Below are 25,276 nucleotides of genomic sequence, written 5' to 3'. Positions count from 1 at the left end.
ATGTCTACAAGAAACCTGGCTCATAGAGGAAGTGCACATGTTGGGCTACCGAACTTTCCACTCCCCAGCTGTGCCATCAGCCCAGGGCCGCAACAAGGGGGGCCTGTGTACATATATCTCGAACGTAGGGGACGTAAAAGTTTGCGACTTCCAATCCAATCAGTACTTCCAAATCATACTACTTAAATGGGGCACTTCGCAAAAGGTGATTCTTGTGAATTTTTATAATAATTTGCCAATTAGCGAGGTGGAATCAAATTTGAACATTATGATCCATCATATTCACAAACTGAGAGATCAAGGCTCAGGGGAGCACATAATGTTGTGGGTGGGTGACTTTAATTGTCCCGTCTGTCCGTCTTCTGAGCTAGGTTTGTGCGGCCTGTCAGATTTCGGGGAGGACGGTCCTCTGCACTTCTCCCACACCAACATGGGGTCTCTTCTTAACAATGTTATATTTACCTTTGACCTCACTTTTATCAACCAGGCATGCTCCCCTCCGGTTCCCTTTGCCCCAACGTACAATGGAAGAGGTTGCAAATCCACAATCGATTTTGCCTTGATATCACCCACCCATCCTGACTTTATAACTTTTTGGGAAACAGGGGATGACCCCATGAGTGATCATTATCCCATCACCTTCGGGGTAAATCTCATGGAGGGCAAAGTAAAGAAACCTAGTAAGGTTCTATATCCATTTGAGGTTACCCTAACTAAGATCAATGGGTATGTAATTAAATGGGAGAAAATGAACCCTACATCCTTTTTCCAAAACTTCCTATCCTCTTGCTCCACGGACATACTTGCTTGTTTAGAGGAAGACACCTACCCAAGGAGCATCATGGTTGCTTTCTCTAACATTCAGCGCCATATAAAAAATGCACTGACTAGGAACTGCAAAGACAACGGGAGGCATACTAGTGGGTGGTTTGACTCTAGATGTACATCTACACTGAAAACCTTAAAGAAAGCTTTGTCTGCCGACCCTAAAGATAGGGTCCAAATTCGTCAAGCGAGGCACGATTATAAGCTGGCAATTAAACAACGGAGGGCGAAATTGAAGCAGGAGGCCTGGGAAGCTCTGGGGGAAGCCGCCAGGAATAAGGACAGCAATGCCTTCTGGAAAGTCATAAGATCTGTTTACAACTTAAAAGATAGAGATAACTCTGTAGAAGTGGCTATAACGGCTGAACTCTGGGAAGAACATTATGGCAATCTTTATTCCAACACTATACAGGGTAATGCCCCAAACCCACGCAGGGTGACCTTACCCTCAGATAGCATAATTCAGGATAACCATCTAACTGTGTCCCCAGCACCCCCTTACCCCATTGAACTGGTATTTACCACATTAGAAGTGGAAGATGCCCTTAGAGAAAGTCCTTCAGGTAAAGCCCCCGGCCCTGATCACACCCCAGTGGATCTCTATAAATCAGAACCGGATTTCTGGGTTCCCTTATTAACCAACGTATTAAATATGGGAAATAAATGCGGTTTTATTACCACCTGGTCGGACGCAATCGTAGTCCCCATATTTAAAAAAGGGAATAGGGACGACCCGGCTTGTTACCGTCCAATATCCTTATTGGACGGACTCATGAAAGTTGCTGGCAGGATTGTCCTTAAGAGGATACAACACTGGGAAGAAGAGAAGAAGGTTATCTCGGAGTTCCAATATGGGTTCCGAAAGGGACTAGGGACATTGGAGCAATGCCTAAACTTGTCCCTATTAGTCTCTAAATACACGCAGGCAAAAAAAGGGGACCTATTTGTCACCTTTGTCGACCTCAGCTCCGCATTCGACTGCGTGGACCATGCGATGCTCTGGTCGACACTGGAAGACATCGGGGTGGATTCAACTATCCTCACATTTATTAAAGAACTATATAGAGAAGCGGGGGCCAGAGTAAGATTTGGGACCCAGGGGCAATGTTCACAAAAATTCGCCATAAACAGAGGGGTGAGGCAAGGCTGCATACTTGCGCCCTTGCTTTTCACATTTTACATAAACTCTATCGCTGAGAGCTTAATTACTCTGTCAAGCGATTACTCGGCTGTTAATGGTAGGCCCGTACCCATTCTTTTATATGCCGATGACGCGGCAATCATGTCTAGGACAAAAGTAGGCTTACAGAGAGCAGTAAATGAATTTTCATCCTACATGGGTAAAAGAAATTTAAAGGTGAACATTTCCAAAACTTTCTCCATGCCCTGCTCCCAAAAGAACAACAGACCATCATGCTCAATATATTTAGATCAGCAAAAGATTGCCATTACAGACACTTTTTGCTATTTGGGCATTGTGTTTGATAGGCGGGGAAGGTGGAAACACGCAGTGTCAGCTAGGAAACTCGCCTTTACCCGTGCCACAGGTGCTTTAAGAACCTTTGCAGCCAAAATTGGGGGTAAACCTATCCAGGAAATGTTACAGATCTACCGGGCAAAGTGCATAGCTACGGCCATATATGGCGCAGGTCTCTGGGGGTTTGAGAATGTGTCCTCACTACAAACTTGCGAGAACATTTTCATCTGCTACTTATTAGGTGTGTCTAAAACCACGTCGACTTTTATGACTCACATTGAGACCGGCATTAAATACCTTAGCGACATTATAAAAATATCACCCTGTTTGCTCTGGCATAAGATTTGGACCACAGAGGAGTGCAAATTGAATAGAAATCTCATAAAAGACTGTATGGCTTTGGACGGTGCAGCAAAAGTCAAGTGGCTGCGATACGTACAAACTATGTTTACTAACATTGGGCACTCTGAATTTTACGATGAACCAGAGACCCTACAAACCTTGACCAGACCGGCCCTTAAAAAACTATTATCCATACACTTAGAGAGCGCTAGATGGGACTCTGAGAAACTTAAAGGCACAACCCTGAGCTATCAGCAAATTACCCCTACTGAAGGCCTGCAATCTTATCTTGGGATTGAAAAAGCACCCTATGCTCGCATGCTTTTAACTAGGCTGCGTCTAGGGATTTTCTTCCGCCTGGTCACTTTGCCGAAACAGAATGACTGGGCCTCATTGAAATTAATATGTCCATGCGACGACCATTCAACACAAAGTAACATTCACATCGTGTTCTTTTGTAATCTATATACCAGCCCGAAGAAATCATTTCTTCTACCTTTACTTAAACGCTGGGGGATAAGAACATGTAAATCTGCATATTTAAAATTATTACTTTTAGAAGATGTGGATGTTATCTTTGCTGTTTCCCGTTTCTTAATGTCAGTGATGAAATTTTGAAACTCAATGAGGTAACTAATACCTGTTTATATTGACTGATAAGTGCAAAACGAGGCCCTTCATCCGAATAATTGCTCTAGATTTTAATTTTTGGAGAAACGTTTTATCTATTTTTGTAACTTTGGTCATATGAAAACTGTTCTTAAACTGTCTGCATAAATTGTATTTGTATGCTTTTATGATTTATTGATAAATCGAATAAAGCTTATTTGATTTGATTTGATTTGACTTGCATCCGGAAGTCTGCGATGTAATTCTGGCAGCCAGGCGTCCCTCCACAAAATCGGTATACACCTGCAGGTGGAACAAATTTGTGGCATGGTGCACAGCAAAGGCTGTAGATACACTCTCTGCCACCCTCTCTGAGGTTCTCCTCTTTCTTCTTTCTCTTGCCCAGCAGGGCTCTGCTCTGGGCACTATTAAGTGCTACCGCTCTGCCATTTCCGCCTTCTTAAGGCTTCCTGATCATCCCTCTTTCTTGCATGTCCCCGGTTGTAGATAGGTTCTTGAAGGGCATCACTCATATGTTTCCCCCTGTTCCTTTCCGTGATGCCGCAGAGGGACTTGAACCTTGTTCTTACTTATCTGATGTGTGCTCCCTTCGAGCCACTTCATAACTGTCCTCTTCGTCTTCTTACTCTCAAGACTGCATTCCTGGTTGCCATCTCCTCTGCCAGGAGAGTGAGTGAGCTCCAGGCCCTTTCTTCACAACCTCCTTTCCTTTCTGTCCATCCAGACAAAGTTGTGTTGCGGACGCGACCCTCTTTCCTGCCCAAGGTAGTCACAGCCTTCCACATCGGGCAGTCCATCACCTTGGCCATCTTCTTTCCGCCTCTGCATCCCTCGAAAGAGGAAGAGAGGCTCCACAGTCTGGACCCAAAACATGCGCTCTCATACTATCTGGATCGCACACGCCTGTTCCAGGTGGATGACCAACTCTTTGTTGGTTACGTGGGCGCTAAGAAAGGTCGGGCGGTAGTCGGGCATCAAGGCTTGTTATTCTCTGGCTAAAAAGGAGCCTCCTGTGGGGCTGCGTGCCCATTCCAATCGGGCCATGGCGGCTACTACTGCTCTGGGTCGGGGAGTCCCCTTGCAGGACATCTGTCAGGCAGCTACGTGGGCCTCGCTGCACACGTTTGCTAGACACTACTGCCTGGACAGCCAAGTCCGGAGAGATGGCTTTTTCGGCTGTTCCGTTCTCCAGGACTTTCTGGTGTGATTATTGGTTCACAGACCCACCACCGGGGTTGGTATTGCTGGGGTATCTATTCTAAGGTAAGGAATCTAATACTAACCTGTTTCTTTCAGATGCACAAGTTACTTACCTTCGGTAAGGCTATATCTGTAAGAAACCGTAGTTAGTATTAGTTTCCTTACCTTAGAATAGATACCCCAGCAATACCAACCCCGGTGGTGGGTCTGTGAACCAATAATCACACCAGAAAGTCCTGGAGAAAGTCCTGTTTCTTTCAGATGCACAAGTTACTTACCTTCGGTAAGGCTATATCTGTAAGAAACAGTAGTTAGTATTAGATTCCTTACCGCCCCACCCATCCTCCCCGTTCTGCGAACCGATATCTAGGGTTAAGGCCATCCCTTTTCAGGGCCCTAGTTTCATGGCACCAGTGTTGGTTTTTATCATGGCTCTGCGTTTCTGGCGCGGAAAAGCTGTGTATAAGAATTGATGTCAGCGTGCGAGGGTGGCATCTAAGTACTCTGGCAACGACATCCCGGCGCCAACGACGACAGACGCGGAGCCGCAGAGGACGCCTACCATGGAGCAGGGGTACTGCTACGCAAAAGTTTCCGGATCCAGACTGACGCCTGGGGATATTCTAAGGTAAGGAATCTAATACTAACTACTGTTTCTTACAGATATATCACTACCGAAGGTAAGTAACTTGTGTATTAAGATCTGCTTTGCCATGGCACACAAAGAACCTCCAGAAGGTAGTCAATCTCATTTTAAGTTTAATCTACTTCCTCTGTTTTAGCTAGATGTGTCATTGTAGTTGACATCTGTAAGGTGGCAACTTGGGCCTCCCTCCAACTTTTGTGACAAACTATTGTTTAGACTCCAAAGTCAGGAAGGACGGTCAATTTGCTCGTTCGATTTTGCAGGATTTTTTGGTATAGGCAGACAAGCACCCACCGCTGAGAGTGGGACTGCTTGGGGATTGTATTGAAAAGGTGAGGAATCCGCAGGTAGATATATCCCTCAGAAGAACAAGTTACTTATCTTTGGCAATGATTATTCTGGTAGATACAGAATCTACCTGCGAATTCCTCACTGACCATCCCACCTCCCCATTGTTTATCTGCAAAAATACAAAGAAGGAGTCTGTATATGTTGTTTGTATTTGAGTTTTTACATATATTTATATTCATTAAAAAAAAAGTTACAGCGACAGTATATTTGGGAAATGGAACTAAAAAAACCTTACAAATTCACTGTAAACAACAAAGGTTACAGAGACGTTCTAGTTAGACTCGGGTTTCACTTGTACAAAACCAGAGGCATTAATCTGTTATAGTTAGTGATCTAACTAGAACTTGTGCCCCTGCAATGCATTGCTTATGACCTCACATATTACATCTCTCATGACATGGTCCCCCTTCCCCCCCATCCCCCAGAGCCCTAGGGGGTCAGAGTGTTTCCTATGGGTCAGGGTGTTTCTACCCTGCCTCCTTTTCTTTTACGTTTTTTCTTGTGGCTCGGTTCTACCGAGTCACAATCAGATACCACACACGAGATCCGAAGAGGTCACAGATCTACTGAGTCCCTATATATTCAACTGGAAATTTCTTTACATTTCTCAGCAACTACTGAACGGATTTACACCATTTAACAAAAAGAGTGCTTTCTGGTCCAAGAGCTACCTTTCTGCCAAATTTAATATAATTCCGTTCAGCAGATCGCCCTGTAGCTGTGTCTAAAGTTTCCTATGTAAATTAACATGGAGAAAAACGTTTTGGGACCCCCCTTTTTCTTGGCTTCCACTTGACGGACCACCATGAACTTTTCAAGACAATAGCTTAAGTGACCGGAGAATTCGTTTTGAAAATGTCGCGAGTATTCGTGAAACGACACCAAAGTTAACAAGCATTTGCAATGCAATAGGTCTCGCATTAGAAAAGTTTGAGCGTTTAGTATTGTAAATGGCAATGTTTTTTTGTTTTATGCAGTAGTTAAGTTTTGTTTGTATAAAAATGAGCACCTTGAAGGAGTGAAGGATTTCAAAGTAATAATAAAAGCATATACAGACAATAACTAACACACACAAATGAGGAACGGTGCTGTCAGGAAACTGCAGGTAATTTATATACATGCCTTGCAGGGGCCGTAGGAAACATGCATGGGCAACGTGACACCTAAAGCTAATATCACGCAGGAAATTAAAACACTTTCAATATAGGTCAGCTTATAAACGCATTCTTCCACCCAAGCACAGCGTATGAGGAAGCGTGGTACTGCTACTCAACTGCCGAAAGCGCCTTGCCGATAGCATGAAGCCCTTTGTAAATGCAACTACGATACGATCAAAACTGACACTTAAATGGAACATCGCCGCCCGGCCTGCGACCAGGAAGTCAGGCAGGCCGGGCGGGACAACCGGAAACAGGAAGTAGGAGGGCGGGAGCCTACCCCGCCTCCCACGGAAGAGCCGCGGCTGTTTGGAGCACCGGAGCAGGTAGGAGCCTACCCTGCGCCCCGGTGCCGAAGGAGGGAGGAAGAGTCCTGCTGCCGGGCCCTGCAGCTGCCGAGGAGAGCCGCCGCCGCACCAAGGAAGACGGTGAGTGGGCTGCGAGGGCGGGGGGGCATGTGTGTGTGCGCGCGTGCGGCGGGGGGGCTGTGTGTGAGCATGCGTGTGTGTATGTGTCTTGGAGTCTGTGTGTATGCGTGTGACAGTGGGGGGGAGGGGGTGTGTGCCTGTGTATGGCTGTGTATGCGTGTGGCTGTGCGCATGCGTGACTGTGGGTGCGCGTGCACGCAGTGAAATCCAGCGCGTGGCAGTTTCTTGTCCTTCATTCCCCCGAGTCAGCTAGCTATAGTTCTCCACCTGGACCGCATCCTTTGGATGCGAATTCCAGGCTCGCCCTAAAAACGCTCTTCCTATGGAAACTACAACCTAACTAGCAGTCACAAGTAGGTAGGTAGGTAGTTACAACCATGTTTCCATAGAAAAGCGGTTTTTGACTTGCATACATCTTCGGCGCCGTTTGACGAATCTTCATTACATTTTTCACAAAAAGTGCCCCGGTGAATCTTGTTGTGAATGGAGAGTTTCGGGGCAATTCTTCAAGCGGGGCTGAGAAAAAGGGGGGTAGAAAAGTGTGTTTTCCCTTCTTAAATCCTATAGGACCTTTATTTGAACCTGCAGCCTAAACCTCTGGAAGGAATTACAACAAGTTTGGCAGAAAGGTAGATTTGGTTACGCAGATAGCGCTTTCAGTTATTTGGTCTAAATCCATTCAGTACTTGACGAGAAATTAAAGAACATCCACATTTGTATATCTGTGGCAGCGGCGACTTTGCAAATAATGACAAGTTTGTGCAGAGCTCTGATTAGCTGCCAACACTTCAAACAGGAAGAAAAACGAAAAGGGAGCAGGGTCTCAGAGGGATTCCTTTGAAAAGCTTTATTTTTAATTTTTTATATGTTGCTGTGAAGTTGTGAAAATTTGAGGCAAAATTAAAAAATAAAATAAATGGGGTCTCCCATACTTGTTTACACTGTAGACCCGGGGTGTGGTAGGTCCCAGTGGCCTATTAATATATAAAATATGGGCAGGGGGTTGCATGTGGCCTCCCTCCCCATTCCCAAGCTTGGCTCTGGGGACCGCCACTTCCCTGGGGCAGCCCATAGCTATTTTTATTAGAGGTGGGCCGCGTAGCCCCACTCTGAATGCTCTTAAGAGCCCGGGGATTTACCCTTCAAGAAGAATACATTGACACACCTGAACTCATTGGAGGCCTGCCCCCTTTCTTCACCACTTTGCAAACGCGCCTCCTGGCGCACTACTCCAGGGATCAAGTCCCCTTGGATACTGAGGTTCCTTGGGGGCCAAGAACCCCTCCTGTTACCACTGTAAGTCCCATACAGCAGAATTGCTGAGGACTCATTGGAGCCCCCGCACCGTTTGTGCACCACTCTGCAGATGCGCCTCCTGGCACACCACTCATTGGGGGATGAAGTCCCCTTGGTTGCTGAGGGTCCTTGGGGCCAAGAACCCCTTGTGTTACCATCAGTAAGTCCCACGCAACTGGATTGCTAAGAGCTTGTCGGATGCCATGCCCCATTTCTCAAGCACACTGCAAATGCGTCTCCTGGTGCACTACTGCTCGGGGGATGAAGTCTCCTTATACTTAGGGGATAAAACCCACTCCTTTTACCACCAGGACTACTGCGAGCTCTTCGGAGATCCTGCTCCCTTTCTACACGTACTGTCCCAATCCATACAGTCACTCACAAACCCACTCATACACCCAAATATCTACAACCAGTCACCGACCTATACCGCCACTTACATCCACCTCACCAACCTACACAGTCACACCCACACCCACTCTGAAAGGTTACAGGTTACAGTTAGGAAATAAAGTTTTAAAAACCTTTGAAATTCACTGACAAAGAACAAAGTTACAGGGACATTAGAGTTATGAAATAGTATTAAAAAAACACTTAGAAATTCACAGAAAAAAAGCCAAAGGTTAGAGGGATGTTATAGTTAGGAAATATATATTTTTTTAGACTGAGAAACTCACTGAAAAAAACAAAGTTTACATGGACATTATAGTTAGGCTCACTTTTCACTCAGATAAAATCTTAGAAATTCAGCAGTTCTAGTTACCTGAACTAACTATAAATGATGCCCCTCAATGCACTGTTCATGATCTCACATGTTAAATCACTCATGACACGGTCAGTGACATCACAAATGACATAACTGATGACATCATCCACAGAATCACTCACATCCTTACTCAACCCCATACAGCCTCTCATATACCCACCCACACAGCCAATCACATACCCATACACAGACCCATACAACTACTTACTCAACCACTCACTCATCCATACACTGCTCACTCACCTACTCACTCATCCATACAGCCACTCACACACTCACCATAAAGCTACTCACACACCCACCCATACAGCTACTCACACACCCACTTACTCATCTATACACCAACTCACCCAAATAGCATCTCAAGACAGCCACTCACTCACCCATACAAACACTCACTTCAACTCCCACACAACCACTTACATTCCCATTCACACAAACACTCATACAACCACTCGCTCAGCCATACAGCTATTCACAGACACTTATTCTCCAATACGACCACGCCCACATCAACTCACTTAAACAAACACCTACTCAAACACACACTCACTCACCCAAACAGCTACTTACATACCCAGTCACTCACTCATACAGCCATTCAGACACCCACTCGGAAACACACCCACTCACTCACTCACCCATACACTCACTCACACATCCATTCACCCACCCATAAAGCCACTCACTCACCAATACAGCCACTCACTCGCCCACACAGCTACTCACACACCCACTTATACACCCATGCAGCCACCCAGACACCCTCTCACACATGGATACAAAGCGTCACTCACATAATATATGTTAGATATAGTATCCCTCATTGGTAGTACAAAAAGTATAGTATTTTACCTTTTGTAGTACTTGTCTATATGTTTTACACTAATAAACTTTTACAAAACACGAACACTCACTGGATGCTGTCGCCCTCCGCCCTCACCCAACTCCCCCTGCAGCCCCAGGGACCACCACCTTCCTGGCAATTCATTTGCCAAATAGTGCAGGGGTTGCTCTCACCGCAACCCCTGTGCTCTGGTGACTCCCCAGGGCAAAATGTTTATTTTAATGCGGGCCCACCCGGTCCCCCTGCTGCCCCCGATACGCCCACCTCCTGAGGCAAAAGAAAACATTAATGCAGGGGGGCTGCATGGCCCACAAGCCATAGCAAACACTACTACTCTTCTGGTAAGCGAGAAAAGAAAATACTCTTGTTTATTAGAAGCGGACAGAATTGCTTTTGGACAAAGGGAGCTGCATGTTAGCAGCTCCCTCTGTTCAAAGCAATGCCGGCTCCCGCAGGAAGCGGGTAACCAGCAGGAACCGCGGGGGCCTTCAACGTTTAATAAGTGGGTGTCCTGGGTGGGACCAGGCCCCAGGGGTTGGGTTGCCCAGGGCCGAAATCTGCCCAGGATGGGGGCTGCATGGCCCCCTCCCTTATTCTATTAAAAAAAAGGCAGGCCCCGGGGGATGGGGTCCCCAGAGCGGAAATCGGCCCAGGAGGTTTTTAATTTTAAAAAATGGGTCAGGCATGGGGGATGTGGTCCCCAGGGCCAAAATAGGCCCAGGAGGAGGACCACGAGGCCCCTCTCACTTTTTTATTAAAAAATAAATATAAATGGGGCAGGGCCCAGGGATGGGGTTCCCTGGGCCAAAATAGGCCCGGGAGAGGGGACGCACGGCTCCCCTCCCTTTAAAAAAAGAAAGAAAGGCCGGGCCGCAATCGGCCTGAGAAGGGGGCCATGCAACCTCCCCTCCCCATTTCATAATAGATTGGCCCTGGGAAAGGGGAAATGCAGCGCACATTCCCTAACAAAAGAAAAAATGTCATTAAAAAAAAAACTCCGGCCAGTAGCCGGAGGCCATGCCCCCTTCACCACCTCTCTGCAAACACACCTGCTAGCCTTCAGGCTCCCCCTGTGATCCCCAATGTTTACAAAGTGGTTGCCCGGGAAAGAGGCCTCTTGTATTGTTAAAAAATAAAGGGGAAGACACAGAGGGATGGAGTTCCCGGGGCCAAAAAAGACCCGGGAGAGGGCCGCACTGCTCCCCTCCCTTTTAAAAGCAGAAAAAGAAATGAATGGCCGGGCCATTGAGATGGCGTCCCCGAGGCTGAAATCGGCCCGGGAAGGGGGGCAACGCAACACCCCCACCACGTTTCATAAAAGACTAGCCCCAGGGGATGTTGAGGGTCTATTGGGGCCAACAAACCCTCCAGTAAGTCCCAGACAGCGGGATTGCTGAGAGGACTTGGAGGGTTTCAGGAACTAAAGTGGACTTATTCCCCCAACCAACAGTGCGCCAGGGGGCCTGATTGCAGAGTGGGGTAGAAAAGGGCTGTGGCCTCTGACGATCACTCAGCAATCCAGCTGTGTGGGTTTTACTGACGTTAATAGGAGGAGAAGTTGCCCCCCAAAGGACCCTCAAGAGCCAAGAGGACTGCAACTGAAAACCTCTCAGCAAACTGACTGTGTATGACTTATTGGAGGTAACAGGAGGGGTAGTTGGCCCACAAGGACCCTCTGGAGCTAAGGGGACTTCATCTCCCTACTAGTAGTGTGCCAGGAGGCACGTTTACAGAGGGGTGGAGAACGTGTCTCCTGGCACACTGCTGGTTGGGGAATAAAGTCCTCTTGGATTGTGAGGGAACTTGGGGGCAAGAAGCCCTCCTGGTACTTTCTGTAAGTCCATAGCTTAATATGCAACGAACCAAGCATAATATATGATATTAATCATTACTATTTTATCATCAAAAGACATTCATTCTAAAATCATAAAAGGAAAAACAAATCATTGACTCCTGGGGTTGAAAACAATTCTATGTGTAAACTAGGTCATCATACATCTCCATCTTTTCAACATGTTAAAACTGTTAAGTTTTTACAATCATGAACAATAAAGTACAAAACAATATATAGCCTTAAAATGTGGCTAATTTGTGGTAGAATAGTATCAACTCGAGTTTGGGCGACAGAAGCGCCTTCTTCAGGAAAGCCACAGATGTACTCAAAATGCACCATGATGATAAAAAATAACAAAAAATATGCTTGGCTAAACTAGTAATAATAAAGATTTTTTTTTTGTTTCCTTATCCCCCACCATGTGAAAGAATAAATCATTTTTGGAATAATCCTGTGGTTTATTAAAGGTAGTGCCTCTGTACATATTAACAGAAAAGTGAAAAGAAAATATGGTGCTACTATCAAACCCTATATAAAGTGCAAGCAATTGCGCTAGAAATAGAGACGAGATACCCAGGAAACAACACCGAGATGTGTCCATGACAACAGACAGATAAAACTTTATTTACAATAGGGTCCAATAGATGGAAAATAAAGATAAGTCCCAACTGACCTAAGTTTTAGGTGGGTAGTTATAACTACCTGAGGTGTGGCTGTATACCGGCCTGTGAACAGCAAACTGAGACGAGCTTGAGGCGCTAAGCATAATAGCGGAACTGGCTGGCTGAAGCTCGTCAGAGAAGGCACGGAGAATACAGGGAAATTTGACTGGTTTGCTGCAAACCCAGGAAATGATTGCTGCTGAATACGAAGGTGAGCGTGGGGTTTGGATCATGTGCTTGCTCCCTGGTGTGCACAGAGACCTGATTATATAACACAGTGGAGGTTTATACCTGTGCTTGTTGAATCGCACTGCTTGAAGGAACAACAAACAGTCTTAATAGCCGAGAAAAACAAGAAATTTGTCCACTTTATTTGCGCAAGGGCGACTAAAAATAAGAATAGTTGCTCAAAAGGGAAAGACAGAAACGTGGATAGTGCAGCTAAAGACAGATTGCAGCATAGCCATTCTGCGCAGCACAACAAAAAGTGACAGTAACAATAGAGAGAACCCGGTAGCCCCTGCACTAAAGCCCAGAGGGACCACAGCATTGTCGACAGGAACCATTACTGCGCAACTCCCAGATAACGAGGGGAAGAGCGTGGCGAACGTACAAAATAGGAATCAAGCACCTAGTAAGGAGGGACTCTATTACACCCGCGCAAACCAAATGCAGAAAGCTAACATTCAAACCGAGAAACACTGCAAGGGCAATTGGGGTAACAACAACAGACATGGCAGACACTCTTATGCAGCAAAGTCTGCAATCAATCAATGGTAAAATCGATCATTTAAATCTCAGAATGGATCACTTGACCACCAAGATGGAACAGAAAACAAGCAGATTGAACGAAGTAGAACACAGGACATACGCTGCTGAAGATACTACACAAGAACTATTTACCAAGAGTCTGAACATGGAAAAAGTGTTAGCGGTAATTCAGGCAAAAAATGGGGAGTTTGAAGTGCGATCAAGACTAAATAATATACGCATAGTAGGCGTACCAGAATAGACAAACACTGGGCAAATGGAGACCTATGTGGAGCAATTGCTGAAAGATATTTTCGGAGCAGCAGCCCTATTGCCCATGTTAAAAGTGGAAAGAGCACACCTGTCATTGGTGCCCAGATATCTACCAGGAGCGCCACTGTGCCCCATCATTGCAAGACTGTTAAATTATCGAGACAGAGACACGGTGTTGCGAATGGCCAGGGAAAAAAGAGCTATAAATCATGTTATGTTATGTTATGTTTTTTTTATTTGTAAAGCGCGTAGCTGCCACAGCCAAGCGGCGTCCCAGCGCTATGGTGGACAGAACAACACAACACAGTGGAGGACCATACCAGAAACAGAATACTATTAAACCAAGGTGAAGAGAAATGTCTTCACGGCTTTCCTGAAAGGCAGCAGGTCGGGAATGGAACGGATGTTAACAGGGAGTGAGTTCCAAAGTTTTGCTGCCAGAACACCAAAAGAACAGCCGCCAATTCTGGTTTTTTAATGCGAGGAATCTTAGCCAAGAATTGACCAGTAGAGCGTAATGCTCTGGCCGGGGTGTAGTAGGAGATAGCTTGAACAAGAATGGGGGGCGAGGCAGCCTTTAGGATCTTCAACACCAAGCACAAGGCTTTGAACTTAATCCTCCGCCCAACGGGCAGCCAATGTAGATCGGAGATGGTACGCCTAGCAGAGCAAAATTTAGGCAAGCCGACCAACATTCTGGCTGCCGCGTTCTGCACGCGTTGAAGCCGAGTCAGTTCAGCTTGGTTGACACCTAGGAGAAGGGAGCTGGCATAGTCCAATCTGGACAAAATCACAGCTTGGAGAATGAGTTGCCTAGTAGAGGCATCAAAAAACTTAAAAATAGGAGGAGGAGAAGATGGTCGCGTGAGCTCAGAGCTCCCGGACCTTCGCCACCTCCACCGATCATCCTGTATCTTATCCTGATTTGGACGACGGGCTTTTGTGGTCGTGACCTGGCTGATCATTTATCCGTTTTCAGATTGCGATTTGGTCCCCGGGAACCGAAGATAAGGACTTTTGAACATTTCTGGCCTGCTCCATGGTACTGCCCCGGGCTTGCCTTCTCTGCCAGCCGGGTGGTAATCGAATAACAACGGCCCAGGCGAGGCTCCCATGCCCGGTCTTCTACTTTCAGTTTCGATTACTGTGGTCTGGCCTCATTGACTTTGCCTTGGTCGCCCTGGTCGCCCTGGTCGATTGTTTCTTTCACTACCACGTCATCGTCTAGTGATCTGGACTTTCGCTGCTCTTTGATCAGTGGCTGGCCCTCCACCTATTCTCCGAATTGATCCGGGCGTGTAGAGTGTCGCCATTTTTACTAGGTCTCAGAATACCCTCCGGGGCGCACGACCTAAAATGACTACCAAGCCCGAGGCAGAGAGGCGCAAGACCAGACCAGCAACTCGGGGAGGTCCTGTGCAGTCCAACGTTATGGATCGCTATACCCTCACTAAGGGCTCTCCGAGTGGTATGACTAAACCCCCGGCCACCTTTGGGGATGACTCCCTGTTGGATGAAGAACCGTCGTTGAAAGACGTCATGGGCGCCATTGCTGGGATGAAGGCCGCGTTGGGACAACAATATGAGGCCCTGACTCACAAGCTAGACACGGTTGCTATAGATGTTACTCTGATCAGGGCAGACCTTGGAAAGACTAACGAGAAGGTCAAATCCCTTGACCTGAAGACATCCAGTCTTGTCGCCGACGTCTCTGAATTACAGACGGAGGTCGGTAATTTGAGATCCGCCCGTGACTACCTCTCTCGACGCTTGGACGATTTTGAAGGCCGCGCACAGCGGAACAACGTCCGGTTGGTTGGTGTCCCGGAGAAGACGGACGCGTCAGCAGTAGACCTACTGGTGGAGGACCTTGTCCTGAATCACCTAGCGCCCAAGGGTCTGAGCAAGTTTTTTGCAGTGGAACGGGCCCACCGAATCCCGAGTGGCCCACCCAAGTTGGGAGCTTCTCCGCGCCCCATCATTGCGCGGATCTTTAACTTTCGTGACAGAGATGCGATCCTGCAGGCGTCCCGCACATCGGGCCCTACGAAATATGAAAACGCCGCGATCAGCTTCTACCCGGACTTCACCCAACAGGTTCAGAGGCAGCGACTGGGATTTCAAGGAGTGAAGAAGAGAATGAGAGACAGAGCCATGAAATATGCCATGCTTTTCCCGGCTCGATTGCGTGTGGTTCACAATGATAGAACGTTTTTCTTTGACCATCCTGGAGCTGCTAGTGACTGGTTGGACTCGTTGCCCCCTGGACAGGAACAATTTGATCATTCGGAACACTCCGGTGGAGCGGAGGGCGGCCTGATGGAGCAGGAATAGGGAGTGAATCGGCTCCTGGACCAACGTATTGACTTTCGGCTGTGGTTTGATGCTATGCTACTATTGTCCGCTACTGTGTTGTCTTAATGGGGTGTGGGAGGGGGTCGGGTGTGTCTTCCTCCTCTGGGGTTCTTTTCGTAGATTAGTTGTATGTTAGGGCGACAGGCACACTGCAAGTTGGGGTGGCTTTTGAGTCTCACTGCGGGGTGGGGGGTATAATGTTGGTTTGGGGGGTTGGGGGGTTCAAGTTTAGGGTTTTTTGTTTTATTCAAGGCATAGTACTGATGATCTCCTGTGTTGCAGTGTCGCGGCTGGTGTGGGGGGGAACCTGGGGTGGATTCTGGGATGGGGGATAGGGGACTACGCATTCTGTGTTGGAACGTAAATGGGTTGGGAGACAGAATTAAACGGGGGTGGTTTTACAGTTGCTACGACGCTTGTCTCCTGATGTGGTTTTGCTTCAAGAAACACACTTGCTGGGTAATACGTGCCGCGCCATGAATAGGCGTGGATACCGTCTCATGGCCCACTCGGGTTTCACTTCCGGCTCCAGAGGGGTGGGCATTCTGGTTCGGACCTCCCTCCCCCTTGCTATTGATGACGTTATACTCGATGATAGGGGTGTTATGCCGCTATTGTAGGGCGCTGGGAAGGGAGGGTGATTACTTTACTCTCGGTTTACATACCCCCAGGCCTTCAAACTACGACCTATGCTGATTTGGGAAAAGTGATCCTGAGAGTGCCCGAGGGTGTACTTGTGGTAGGGGGGGATTTCAACTCAGTAGTGTCTGGTATGTGTGATCGTCACCCTCCCCGTGTCCTCGCTAAATCTCAATCCTGGCTGGGGGACTTCCTGGAGGCAATGGGGCTAACCGATTGCTGGCGTTTACATCATCCTGGGCAACGGCAGTATACTTTTCACTCCGGGGCCCATGGCAGCCTTTCGAGATTAGATTATGTTTTGATGCCCTCTTCCCAGGCTTCCCTCATAGGGGAGGTGACACATCTTGCCAGGGGTATTTCGGATCACTCCCCGCTGTGGTTTGTTGTGAACGCTCGTCTGGGGTTGGGAGGTCGGATTGCCCCGATTAACCCATGGTACCTTCGTGATCCTAAGATTAGAGTGGAATTACTTAAAGCAATCGATCGTTACTTTGCTGAAAATGTGGGTTCAGTGTCCTCTTCTGTCTCCTTGTGGGAGGCGTATAAAACTGTCATTCGGGGCCAAGCCCTCTCCTCGATTGGCAATGTTAAGAGGTGTAAGCGGGAAGAGGTTGTCCGTCTTGAGACTGAACTTACCATCCTTGAGGGAGAGTTGGACTCTGGAGCCTCCCCTGAGAAGCTGCATTTGTTAGACCTAAAACAGCACGAATATAGAGCACTTGTGACTGACGCTGCGAAAGAGATGGGTCGTGAACAGCAGGGGCGTCTGTATGATGTGGGAGATAAGGCTGGGAAGTTGCTTGCTTGGTTGGATAGGAGAGAATGCGCGAGTCGGGTTATCCCTGTCATAGTTGATGTGAATGGTGAAAGTATCACTGACCCTGCTGGGATCGTTGCGCGGTTCGCCGATTATTTTCGGGTAGTGTACTCCCCTGTGTCCGATCGACCAGAGCAGGACTCCCGCTTGCTTCTCCGCGATATCTCGCTGCCATGCTTGTCTGACCCGGAGCGGGACCTACTGGAAGCTCCGCTCACGGCTGATGAAATTGCGACCGCTATCCGATCGATTCGCTCCGGGAAGGCCTCGGGCCCTAATGGACTCCCCATCGAGCTTTACAAGCTCCGTCCCGACGTACTGGCGCCGTATTTGCGATCAATGTTTTTGGATTCCCTAGAGAAAGGGTCTCTTCCTCCTGATCAAAGGCTGGCCTCCATAGTGGTTATCCATAAGGAGGGAAAGCCGCGTGACCGCTGCGAATCTTTCAGACCTATTTCCCTGATCAATGTTGAACCTAAGATCCTGGCCAAAGTTCTTGCTACTCGTTTGATATCTGTTATAGGAGATCTTGTTCACCCGGACCAATCCGGCTTTATACCACATCGCAATACGGCACTTAATCTTCGGCGCCTTCATGGAGTCCTAGCGCGAGCCGGGACTCTACGGGAGTCGGCCATCTTGGCGTCCCTGGACGCCACTATGGCGTTTGATACGCTTGAGTGGCCTTATCTTTGGGCGGTCCTTTCTAAATTCGGTTTTGGGCCCGCCTTTATCCGCTGGGTGCAGCTGCTTTATGCTGGCCCTTTAGCCCAGGTAGTGGTGAATGGGTGTGTTTCAGCCTCCTTTGCGCTTGGTAGGGGTACGCGCCAGGGCTGTCCTCTGTCCCCACTTCTGTTTGCTCTTGCTTTAGAGCCATTGGCGGCTTGGTTGAGATGGGAACCATCCTTGAAGGGTATTAGATGGTCTCCGGAATTTGAAGACCGTATATCTCTGTACGCGGATGATATACTCTTATACCTTACGCCGCCCCGGAAGTCGTTGATCGTCCTTTTCGACGTTTTGACTTCTTTCAGTAAAAATTCCGGTCTAGTCATCAATTGGTCAAAATCTTGCGTTTATGTTCTTTCCGGCGATGCTCCCCTCTTGCCACGTGGATGTCCTATCTCGGTGGTGCTCGAGGGATTCAAATATCTGGGAATCTTTGTTACCCTAGACCCTACGCTTCGTTACGAGCGCAATTTGTTGCCCCCTCTCCGACGTCTTCGGGCGGATATAGAAACGTGGAACAGACTCCCTCTCTCTCCCCTGGGTCGAGCGGCGTTGTTTAAGATGATGTCGCTCCCCCGATTTCTCTATGCGCTTCAAAACACGCTTGACGTAGTACCAGCTGGGTATTTCCGGGAGATTGAATGTCTACAGTGACAGTTGATATGGGGGGGCCGTTCTCGTATTGCCCTTTCGAAGCTCACGCTCCCTTGGTATGATGGCGGCATCGCACTCCCGGACATCCGTCGCTATTATTGGGCCTCTCAGTTAGGGGCCATCAACCACTAAACCCGGCCTTTGCGATGGATAAATGGTTGCTGCCCGGCGGCGATTACAACAGGGCTTTATACGCGACGTCAGCCGGTAGATCTCTTACTGGTCCCACTAAAACAACGGTGCAGGTGTGGTATCGGGCTACGGCGGCCACGGGATGGGCTGACAGACCGACCCGGGCTACTCCACTCTATGCCTCGGATAAACTTGGCTCCCTTTGGCAATCGAAGGGATTTGATCGGTGGGACATGATAGGGATCAGCAGGGTCGATGATATGTGGATCAAGGGTAGGATCAAAACTTTTGAGGAATTGAAAGTTGAATATGGATTGAATGATAGGGAATCCTTTCGGTATGCGCAAGTCCGGCACGCAATCTTGTCTGTTTTTCCCCGAGGCTCGGACGTGCCGGAAGCATCCCCGCTTGAAGATAGGATACTAGATGGGCATGTCCCTGATAGCACTATCTCGCTCATTTATAAAAAACTGATTAATACTAGGATTGACTTGTTGGAAGGCCTCCGAGGGTTGTGGACCAGTGATGGTCTGGAGCTCGATGATGAAGACTGGCAGGCCGAGATTTCTTCCCCGAAAGAGGTGGCTATCCCGGCACGCCTTCGGTTTGTCCAACTCAAAATTCTGCATAGGGTGTATGTGACTGGCCCGCGTCTGGTGCAAATGGGATTCTCGACGGATGGATTGTGCAGGCGTGGATGCGGCAGGGTGGGCACGTTTCTCCATATGATTTGGGAATGTCCGGCTGTGCTGAGCTATTGGAATCGCGTGCATGCGGTAATGAGTGAGGTTACGGGTGTACGGCTGCTGCCTGAAGCGCGGAGATGCTTGCTGAACGTCTGGGAGCCGAATGATTACAATCTGGCGCAGCTTCGATGGGCGACCTTGGGTAACATGATCGCCAAGCGTGACATTGCCCAGCTATGGGGCGCCCAGAGGCCTCCGACAGTCCTAGTGTGGAAACAAAACATGGATTGGTGCATGTTTCGAGAAAAAACGGTTTATGTTTCCCGTGGCACACCTGGCAAATGGGGGAAAATCTGGACTCAGTGGAACACATACCGTGGTGATATATGTGCTCCCCCCATATCGGAATGTTATATTGACTTGTCTTCCTCCCAACCTGATGTTTCCTCTGCAGGATTATAGATGTTTTGTATACTTCTGGTCACTTTCCCCCCCCCCCCTCCCCCCGATTTACTGGTAGCAACGATATCTGATTTACGTTTGTACCCCCCCCCGCGAGCCGAATGGTGACACAATTCCATTGTAATGCCTTGCCATGTTTTGTTTTTCTGTTTTCTTGTTTTTATTTTCAATAAAAAGTTTCAACAAAAAAAAAAAAACTTAAAAATAGGTCTAAGGCTCTGAAGAGCCCCAAAACAGGTCCCCGCAACTCTTTTCGTATGGGGGGTAAAAGATAGGTTTGAGTCCAGCCAAATGCCCAGATTCTTTACCTCTGTCACCGGAGTAGGTGCTTGGCCCAATTCCTCTGGCCACCAACAGTCTCCCCATAAATGAGCCTGTTTGCCCAGGACTAGAACTTCGGTTTTAGAAGCATTAAGTTGGAGACAGTTATCTGTCATCCAACTAGCCACGTCCTTAAGGGCTGCCTGGAACTTAGAGGCTTCAATCATCGTGTCCCCATTTAGTGCCACCGCTAGCTGAGTGTCATCAGCGTATGACACCATGGTTAAACCCCATTTTTTAGCAACAGCAGCTAGCGGCTGCACATATAAATTAAACAGGGCGGACTAAGTGCCGAACCCTGCGGGACCCCTTGAGGGATGTGGCAAGAACAGATTCGAATGGAGGAGTAGAAACCTTAAAAGTACGCTCAGCCAAAAATGAGCGAAACCATTCGAGAGCTGTGCTCTCCACACCAGCCTCTTTTAAACGTTGGAGAAGGACAGTGTGGGAAACAGTGTCGAAAGCGGCACTGAGATCCAGAAGGATCAGTGCCGCCGTCTGCCCTAAGTCCAACAACTTCCGCAGATGTTCTACCATCGCTAACAGAGTTGTCTCTGTACTATGGCCTGCGCGGAAGCCGTTCTGAGATGGATCTAAGACGCCCAGATTTTGTAGATGACAAGATAAGATTTTGTTGGCATGGGCCTCAGCCAGCTTGGAGATCCAGGGGAGAAGAGAGATGGGCCTATAATATTCTGGCTTAGTCGGGTCTAGAGTAGGCTTCTTTAGGATCGGGATGACCGTGGCCTGCTTCCATTTGACAGGTACAATCCCAGAGGAAAAAGATAACCTGACAAGGTCAAGCAAAGGAGGAAGGCAGAATTCAGCAGATTCATTAAATTTTGCAGGTCTCAAAGGGTCCGCGGGTGACCCTGATTTAACTTTCAAGACTAAAGATTTGAACTCTTCTTGAGATGGCTCAGGTATTAATGAGAGCGGCCTAGTAATCAGATGTGTGGGACATGAATCACTATTTGGACTCGTTGAAGAAGGAAAAGACCGGTAGATAGCCGCCACTTTCTCCACAAAGAAAGCTGCTAGCTCTTCACAATAGGATTGAGAGCATTGTTCCATGCCTGCTTGTTTCCTACTAGTCAGGTCTTTAATGACTTTAAAAATAAGTTTGGTGGGATTGGGGTTTTTCTTAAATTCTGAGGAGTAGAAGGAGGCCCGGGCCTTGCAGATTGCACGATGGTAGAGCTTAATACTGGCCTGGTAACTCTGCTTGAGGACAGAGTCATATGTCCTGCACCAGGCTCTTTCTGCCCTCTTACATGCCGTCTTAAGAAGCCTCAGAGAGTCATCATACCACGGACTAGATGGGCAAGGGCGAGTTTTACTCCATCCAGCTGGAATCAGAGAATCCAATGCCTGAGTCAGCCAGTCACAGAAGTAATCATACCCCGAGGAGACGTCTGTAGGAGGATCTGGCGGGTGTCATCAGGGAAACACTTGCTCTTCTTTCCAGATTTTACAATAGCTGTATATGTGGCCAGGAAAGAGTACCTCAAAGTCAGGAACCACCTGCAAAAAGAGGAAATATCCTACGCCAAGCTTTATCCAGCTCGAGTAAAAATAATGCATAAAGGCAAAGAAAAGATTTTCCAAGCAGCTATGGATTACACAGATATGCTAATAGCTGGCAACAAGCAAAAACGACAACATACTGAAGTGGACTGAATGGACTGATCAGATTGCCAGCACACAAGGCCAGGCACAAGGAATGCTACACCGGAAAGTACGACAACCAGGTGATTGACAACAAACTGGAAAACTGTTGTAGGTGCTGAACAGTGGAGATAGCAACAAGTTAAATAAAGATAAGAAGGCTGATTATATGAAACGAACGCTCATGGCCTGCCCCTCACCAAACTGGGTGTAGGATGGGACTCTGGCATGCCCCCCACAGTGGGTATTCCCCGAACTTTGGAAACACAAGGAGATGATCGATGGAGCGCTGAAACTTTTAATACACTCACCCAAACTGTTAACTACCGGATGGCATGGAACTTCAACACTACAGCGTTATTCGACACATGGATAAGTGTTGTTTTGTTTTACAGGGACTTCTCCAGCATGTTTGGGATGCGGGAGTGGGAGGGGGGACTGTTTATATTGTTTGCCACTGCTGCCCACATTCATAGACTACATGATACTAATGCACACACAGAAGCTAGACTGAACGCGAGTATAATTATGTACCATACACGCATGAATCCATAGTCAATGCCGAACTGTGCCAGTGCAACTGATTACCTGGAACGTGAAAGGACTGAACAACCCTAGCAAAAATTGACAAGTGTTGGCATACTTGGATAGGCACCAGGTAGAGATAGGTATGCTACAAGAAACCCACTTAACTAAGAGCACTGAAGCTGGAGTAGGGAAATGATGGGAGGAAGCAATAATAACCTTTTCCTACTCTTCATACGCTAGAGGTGTCATGGTCCTAATTAAAAAGGGAGTGCAATTCAGAGTAGAACACACCATCACATATGACCAAGGCATGTACATAATCCTTACTGGATTACTACTTGACTCCAGGGTGGGAATGATCAACACATATGGGCCCAATGTCGACGATCCAGGGTTTTACAAGAAGGCACATACACCTCAACAGTACATGGAAGCTGGTCCAAGATTGATTACTGGTTAGCATCAGGAGGGGCCAGTAACTGGGTAAATGATGTTCAGCACCTCCCTAAAATGCTATCAGATCATAAGCCGGTGCTATTGTCCCTGGATGTCCCATCATACGCACTTCCACAATACACCACAGCGCTACTAGACCCAATATATAACACAACTTCTAAAGAGGCAGTGGAATATTACTCCCAATTGAGTAAAGGCTCAGTGAGTGGTGCAAGTACGCTTTGAGAGGCATTTAAGGCAACTATTCGGGGGGTCTGCATCAGTACAGATGCAGGAATACAGTGGGAGATACGCACACAACTGCAGAACTCGGAAAGGACTCTCAAGAAACTAGAAGTTTAATATGATCGTACACAACGTGCAGATATCCTAGGTGCAATTAGGGAGCAGCTAACTCTATATAAAAAGGTTGGAGACAGCGAAGTTAAATACATGGCAAAACGCCTGAAAGCTAGAGCCTATGGTGAGGGAGGCAGGCCTGCCCCACGTTGGCGCATAAAATACGGGCCGAAAACACGATACAATCATAAAAATAACGGACGACAACGATGTAGCTCACTACAACCCTAAAGGAATACCAGGAGCATTTGCAGAGACATATGGCAATATCTATGCATTCTGCGAAACGGCAGGAACGCAAGAAATTGCAGAATACCTAGACGACGATGCCATAGCATGGCTATCAGAAGGTCAGAGGGAATATCTGTCACAGCCAAACACAGTACAGGTCATACAAGAAGCCATTAAGGTGCTACCAAATGGCAAAGCTCCAGGACCAGACAGGTTCACCTTGTATTACCATACCAGTCTGGATACATACCAGCACAGTCCACATCACATAATATACGCACCATCTTTGCATTACAGCCCCAACTTAACCCAAAAATTGGAAGCAGCTGCAGTATTACTGGACACAGCCAAAGCTTTTGACTCATTAGAATGGACCTATTTCTTCATGATTCTATAGAGAATAGGAAGTGTTGGTACATTGGATACAACTCCTCTACACCAGGCCGATAGCATGGGTTAAGGTAAACAAGCAGATATTGGAAAAAATACAAATACAATGGGGAACGAAGCAAGGGTGCTCTCTTTAACCCCTACTGTTTACTATTGCACTGGAACCCCTTGCATGCAAAATAAGGCAGCAACATGCAGACACAGCGCTAAACTTCCGCCTACGCCCAATAGGAATATCGTTGTATGCCGATGACATGGTGTTATATGTCCACGACCCTAAAACTAATCTATCGCCATTACTAAGAGAATATATTACGTTTGGGAGACACTCTGGACTTAACATGACTGGAGCAAGTCCATGGTGCTCCCATTAACTGTGATTACCAACCCACACCACTAGAATTCCCCCGAACATGGCAAAAGGGTCCAGTCAAATATCTGGGAATATGGATCCACTGGAACCCAGCTGAAGTGATCAGAGCAAATTATGGGGTGGTGATAGATCAATTGGAAATGCAAATCAGCAGATGGATTCAGATGCCATTATCCTTGGCAGACAGAGTGTCCATCATGAAGATGATTGTGCTGCCCAAATTCTTATATCTGTTCAATAATATTCCAATAACCCCACCAAACCAAGTTTTAATATGCTAAAAGCTTGCATGATCAGGCTAATTTTGGCTGGGAAGAAGCCACGAATTGATTGGAAGACATTATCACTACCATACGTACAGGGGGTGGTGGGGGGAGGGGAGGTTGCAGGTGTATGCAGAGCATGTGATTCTACAGCACTACATGCCAGGAACAGATGCTTACAGGGTAAGTAACATAATCCTCTCTCATTAAGCTCCTTCTAAGTAGATGCTGACCTTAGAACACAGTCTTAGGTTCAACAGTTGTGCAGCTATGTCCATGAAGGACTGATGGGGGTGATTGCTCCGTTGACATTATGCATTCTAAACTTGACCGCTCTTGTGTTTTCTGTAGTTCAAGAAATTGATACCAGTAAACTTGTTGTCTATCACGATCTCATTTTATCACAAGTATTCCCCCAATCTAAAACCTATGCATTTTTTAACTGTAGTTGATTATGTGCCATTTTAATCTTATGTTTGCCTTGTGCATTTTTATCTCATGCTTTGCACAGGTCCGAATTCCATTAGCGATGATGGCCTTGTTCCATGGACAAGATTCTGTAAAGTAAGTTAACGCTGTGCTTATTTCAGCAAAGATGTATGCAATTATCTTGGTATTGCAGTGGGTCATGTTTTGTATTTTTAAATGTTTCTAGAAGTAATACCATTTCGAGGGAATGTGCTGTGCGAATCAGCTAAAATTGTGACTAGTGATTGTGAACAATTATCAAAGGGTAGTTGCTGTGT

At 47.3% G+C, this 25,276-nt stretch overlaps 1 protein-coding gene across 3 annotated transcripts in view; it reads left to right on the top strand.

Annotated features, from left to right (window-relative positions):
* STAT1 (signal transducer and activator of transcription 1) overlaps window positions 1-25,276 on the top strand; it is a 786,410-nt gene that overhangs the window by 481,427 nt on the left and 279,707 nt on the right. For all 3 annotated transcript variants that reach the window (XM_078680398.1, XM_078680397.1, XM_078680399.1), the window contains exon 18: window positions 25,042-25,094. In XM_078680398.1, coding sequence (XP_078536524.1) covers window positions 25,042-25,094 — 53 coding nt within the window. The remainder of the gene's footprint in view (window positions 1-25,041; window positions 25,095-25,276) is intronic.

The sequence above is a fragment of the Lissotriton helveticus genome, chromosome 3_1 (assembly GCF_964261635.1).
Source record: "Lissotriton helveticus chromosome 3_1, aLisHel1.1, whole genome shotgun sequence".
NCBI lineage: Eukaryota > Metazoa > Chordata > Amphibia > Caudata > Salamandridae > Lissotriton > Lissotriton helveticus.
This window is presented reverse-complemented; position numbering and strand designations above follow the sequence as displayed.